The sequence below is a fragment of the Octodon degus genome, unplaced genomic scaffold, assembly GCF_000260255.1.
Source record: "Octodon degus isolate 3935 unplaced genomic scaffold, OctDeg1.0 scaffold00077, whole genome shotgun sequence".
Classification (NCBI taxonomy): domain Eukaryota; kingdom Metazoa; phylum Chordata; class Mammalia; order Rodentia; family Octodontidae; genus Octodon; species Octodon degus.
Genome location: NW_004524653.1, coordinates 629,460 through 635,163, shown reverse-complemented (window position 1 = coordinate 635,163; position 5,704 = coordinate 629,460). Strand labels below are relative to the sequence as shown.

General features: G+C 49.9%; 1 protein-coding gene across 1 annotated transcript in view; it reads right to left on the bottom strand.

Annotated features, from left to right (window-relative positions):
* Positions 1–3,293: 3,293 nt before the first annotated feature.
* The window catches only part of Ctcfl (CCCTC-binding factor like), an 18,625-nt gene continuing 16,214 nt past the window's right edge, over positions 3,294–5,704 (bottom strand). The window contains exon 8 of the mRNA XM_023720797.1: positions 3,294–3,473. Coding sequence (XP_023576565.1) covers positions 3,294–3,473 — 180 coding nt within the window. The remainder of the gene's footprint in view (positions 3,474–5,704) is intronic.

The following is a 5,704-nucleotide window of genomic DNA, read 5'->3' as shown; positions in this document are numbered from 1 at the left end:
TTGGCCTTTGGAACCCACATCCAGGGTGAACAAATTCGACAACTCCCTGGGCCAAAAGAAACTTTACTCCAGAATGGAAGGGCCCCACCCAGGGTCCTGGTCAGGTTTCCGAGGGGAGCACAGGGTCTGGCTTTGTGCCACTCTGGTACAAAAACATGATGCTGTGGCCAACCTGTTACTGGACGAACAAGATAATTTACTTTCTAAAAATCAGGTTGGATTCAAGAGGGTAGATCTGCTTTCTTTTATCTCTCAATAGCTCTGCAGAGACATAACTGACATACTGTACAGTTCACCCACTTACAATGCATGGTTTTTAGGGTATTCACAGAATTGAGTGGGCAGTGGATTTAGAACATTTCACTCCTCCCAAAGAACTCCACGGAAGCCACTAATCCACTATCTGTCACATGAATTTGCCAACATGTCCTGGACATGTCACTAAATGGATCATATGACATGTGGCTTTCTGTGGCCCTTTTCTTCTTTAATTTAATTTAATTTTTTTTTGGCAGAAGCGGGGATTGAACTGAGGCCCTTGTGCTTGCCAGGCAAGCACGTATTCTACTGAGCCATCTCCCCGGCCTCCTCTATGGCCCTTTTCATGGCTAGGCTTTATTCCACTGTAAGGACAGGCTGTGTGTCACCTGGCCATGCATACGACTAGTGTTGCTAAGAACACTGCTATATGCAGTTTCTTGTGCTTGCAGGCATAGGTCTAGGGGTGGCACTGCTGGGTCCCACGGTGACGCCAGGGTTAAACTTTCTTAAGACCTGCCACCCCCTCAGAGGGCTTCCCTCTGTTAATCCTATCTGAAGCACGTGAGGGCCCCGGCTCCCCCATCTTCACACTCAGGACACTGCAGGCTCTCCACGGCTCAGGGGTCCACTGCCCCAGTGGCCACGGCAGGCAGGGCAGCTTCTCCTGTACTTGCTGCCTTCTCTGGGTTTCTTAGAAGCCATGTCTATGTAGATATTTAAGTTGGATTCTGCTTGTTTTTTTCTTTTTTATGTGTTTAGTAAAGGGTCTACAGGGTCTCACTACACAGATCAGACTCAGCGATTCTCCTGTTTTCTGCCTCCCAAGTGCTGCGATTACAGGCACACACCACCATGCCCCATCTCAGTGGCTCTCTCAGCGCACCTCAAGGGCGAGGCCAGCACAGCACGTCAGGGATCAAACTTAGTCCCTGCGTCCGCCTGAGCAGGCGCCTTAGTCCACGGAGCTATCTGGCCGGCTGTTCTGCTTGCTTTTATCTGGGTAACCGTCTAATTCTTCTTGAGCTGTAAGAGTTCTTCACACATTCTAGACATGGGGTCAGATACACCTATCACAGATAGCTAAGCTAGACCAAAATTAATAGGCAGTCAGATGGGGATGGGCCCTCCCAGGAGTCAGCGCCAGAGATGAGAACACATCACAGCATGGCTGGAAGCTCTGAAGAAGACAGGATTAGAGTTACAATGGCCAGACTTGCAGGATGAGTGGAATGTGAGATTATATTGTAATTGGTACCATGTGGGCCATTACATCTCGGTAGACATCAATCATCCAACGGGGTGACCAGCGTATCCCCACTCATCCTTTTTACCTGGATGCCTTTGCTCTTCCCAGTCCCTATTGGCTCACTGCCAGCCAAGCAGCTGCACTTCTGGTCTTCCTGGCTGATTACAGTTTGATCTCTGTGGTGCCTGCTTCATGACCTTGTGCCCACCTTGTGATTCATTCTTAAGAGGCGACCTCAGCGGCAGCCCACCTTCGGGTCCCCTCTTGTCTCAGGAGCTACCTCCCTCAATAAATCTTCCCTATTCTTCACCTCCACTGTTCCTTAGAATTCTGTCTTCCCCTTTGGGGAGCACATGCTTGGCGCAGCTGATGCGCAGCAGATTGGGAGTTAGGTCTTCTGGTGCATCATGCTTTCTTTCCACATTTTGTTTTTTTAGCGGTACCAGGGATCAAGCTCAGGACCTTGAGCTTGCCAGGTAAGCACTTACTCCACCGAGCTATCTCCCTGGGCCCATCACGCTTTCTTCAATGGAAGAAAAAGTTTCAAGACCGTTCTGAGGGACAGTGTAATGCTCATTAGGCCTTTCTTTCCTGCATCTTGCACCAAAGGGCAGTTTCTACTCAAAAATTTTACTCTTCAGTGACGCTAGCTTGAACTGGTACTTCTGTACCACCGCCACCACTTTTATTTGGAATTCTGTGTGAAGAAGGTTAATGTTCCAGAGTGTTCCTACTATGCCACCCAGAAAGGCACAACTACTCTAATATTTTTCTTTTAAGAAAAATGATAGAAGTTTCCCATATAAAACCAATTAAGGGGGCCAGGGAGATGGCTCAGTGGAATAAGCGCTTGCCTGACACGTGCAAGGGCCTGAGTTCAATCCCCAGTTCCGCCAAAAAATAAAAATAAAAAAATAAAATAAAATAAAAAACAAAACAAAACAAAAACCCCCAAAACCAAAACCAATCAAGTCCAAATACAGTAGTTCAAAAGTTCCAAATCTGGGCTGCAGCACCTGGTGTCTAGGGCGGTTTTAAAATGTCCGCAAACTCCCCGGTACTCCTGCTTCCCAGAAGGACCTTATTCCCCTTTGAGCATGTTTGGGCCTTGGGATTTGTTTCTAATCCACGGAGGTTAAAGTCGGGACACTTTTAAGACTTGGCAGCAGAAGGAACGATGGCCTCCTCTTGTCATGTGCTCTGAGCCTTGGGGACAGGTGGGCAGCCCTGTGGCAGGGACAGAGCTGAGGTCCTGCCTGCAACCTCTGGACACCCGCTTAAGAACCACCCACCAAACCCTTCCCGACCCAGACCTACGGAAACTGTGAAGGGATAAATGCCTGTAACTTGAAGCTGTCAAACTTTGAGATAATTACTTATCATTATGGTTTAGATTTAGAATGACCCTCTCCCCTCACAAAGGCTCTTTGTGCAGAGTTCAAGCTTTTAGAAGGTGATGGGTCATGGTGCACTACATCTGTTAGTGGATGAGCCCGCTGCTGAATGTGGGTTGGGGGGGCCTGGCTGGAAGAGGGGGCACTGGGGTGGAACCCGACAGAGCGTGTCTCCCTCCCCGGCTCCTCCGGTCTCTCTGCTTCCCAGTTGCATGGGGTGAGCCTATGTCCTCTGTCCAGGACCTTTACCCACAGACTGAACCTTCCTAGCGTAAGTCGCCCCAAACTAACCAGCTTTGCCCAGGCCAGCAGAGGCAATCTGGAGTCCCGCCCGGCTCTCTCATCCAACTCTGCCGCTCCTCTGGGCGGGTCTGCAGAGGCCACAGAGGGCGTCAGTGACTTACCCAGCGCGAGAAGCCCCTGCCACACGTGGGACACTCGTGAAGGGTCAGGTTGAAATCTGAGTCTTCGTGGTACTTCTTGCGATGCACTTCCAGATTCCGCCTCTGCCCGAGGTGCTTGTGGGGCTTCTCTCCAGTGTGGGTGCGGATGTGGGCAGCCAGGTTCCGCTCCTGCGAAGGCAGGGAGGGGGGAGAAGGGCGTCGCTGAGTGAGACGGTTACTTCCCTTACGATGCTTTTCTCTAAGCAAGGAGGAGCACACTATTAGGCAAAAATTTGCAAATGCTCTCTTCCAGAGAGCAACATAAATCTCCTAGTGGTGGGGTCTGACTCGCACCTGGCTGCAGTCAGATTACAAAGCTGTCATAATTCACTGGACGCCTGCTTTCTCATCCCTTGGGGGACGTCGCCTTGGGGAGGGGTGGGATGGGAGGTGACCTGATGTCATGCTGCATCCTAGACACAATCATTTGCGATTCCCTGAGCTTGCAAAGGGCTGACAGAACTTGCCAGCTTAAAAATGCAATGTGCGGGATTTAAATTCGGCGCACAGGGCATCTAGGACTGCACTGGTGAGAAAATGGTGAAAATAACTGTTCACAGCAAGGAAACCGCCAGAGTTTTAAGGATTTAAACTACTTGGAAAATCAGGCAACAGCCGGGGAGATAGCTCAGTGGAATAAGCGCTTCCCTGGCAAGCGCAAGATCCTGAGTTCAATCCCTGGTACCAGAAACCAAACCAAACCAAACCAAAAACGGAAAAGAAAAAAAAATCAGGGCAACAACAGGTATAAAATCACCCAAGAATGTATATTGGGTGTTTTATTAAAAATGCTGTGAGGACTGGCTAGACAGCTCAACAGACTAAGCGCCTGCTTAGGCAGCACCACATGTCCCACTGGCCCCGCCCCCGGGTATGCTGAGCTGTGACTAAGTCCGAGCATGGTGGCACATGATGGTGCACGCTTGTGATCCCAGCGCTGGGGAGGCTGAAAGCAGGAGGATCACTATGAGTGCGAGCTGTGTCATGAGACCCTCCACAAAATACAAAAAAAAAAAAGGTGCTGTGAGCGGGCTAACGAAACACAGGTCCTTTCTGTGTTCCCACTAACAGCTTAATCGATGGTCCTTCCTCCAAACTTCCCCTCCAACTCCCCGCCCCCAGCACAGACACAGCTATGAGGGGATTCACCTCCCCGGGCCCCACCCGGACGGCACTCCGGACTACGTGCTGCCCGCTCTCTGTCCCCTGAACTGTTAGTTCAGAACTGGGGCAAAGCCCGGTCCTCCTCTCCAGGTCTTCTCTCCAATCCAGGAAGCTCTCCCTGCTTCACAAACCTGGCCCGGGACGCTTCTGAGGCTCCGCATCTCCCCTGAGCGCCTTAGCTTGGAGCATTTGCTATCGGCAGCTTCCTCTGCAGCACAGTGCGCTGCAGGCCCCACCTCTGGGGACCCGGGCTGAGGGGATCACCAAGCACACAGCACTCGGCGGACCCGGGATGAGGGGATTACCAAGTGCACAGCACTCGGAGGCGCCTCGGGACCCTCTGTGGCGGACTGCGGAGAGCGCCTGCTTATGTGGGCGACTTGTATTTGTATTTAATGTGTTAGAGATTCAAACTGAGAAATCTAAAACTATTTTTAAAGTTAAAAAAAAGTATCAATACATTTGAAAATAAACCAAATGACATGTTAACATATTTCAGAAAGCTGTATTAGTTATGTTTCCAAACAACAAATCAAATGTCTCCCTTAACAGTTAAGGTTGCCAGTTACAACACAGGCTGCAGTAGCTGGGACACGCATATATGCTAAGCTATTCCTTATTTATCTGGAACTCAAATTTAACTGTCCTGGGTTTTATGTACTAAGCCGACGGCCCCAGTGCAGGAGTGCAGGTGGAATCCCATATCTCAGTTTCTACCCTGCTGACGAGGGATACCGAAGTATTTGAGGAAAATCTGGGCTCACACACACGCAGTTACACAAGGGAACAGACTTTAGTACTTTTCTTCCCAGATAACCATGGTCACTGTCCTTTGTGTACACTGAAACTCAGCAGGTGGCAGTTTCCTAAAAACTGGTCACACTGCAATCCGAAATGAGGCCGCTCTGCTTCCCACCCTCTGTTCTGTGAGGATCTGTTTATCCGTCTTGTACTTTGGATTGGTTTTCTCTCAGGCATGATTCCATAACATCACGGATTGGTCATTCAGGAAATACCTATCCTGGGTGATGACGGGGGCTCTGGGCACACTGGCATACTTCATTACTTGGTATTAAAAGCCCCGATCGTCTCACCCTAACTATATATACAGACACCTGTGAACTAAGCAACTGCACTGAAGATGGCAATTTGTAATAGTAGGTTCATGCTTGGAGTGCCTGTCATTCTGGTCTGCT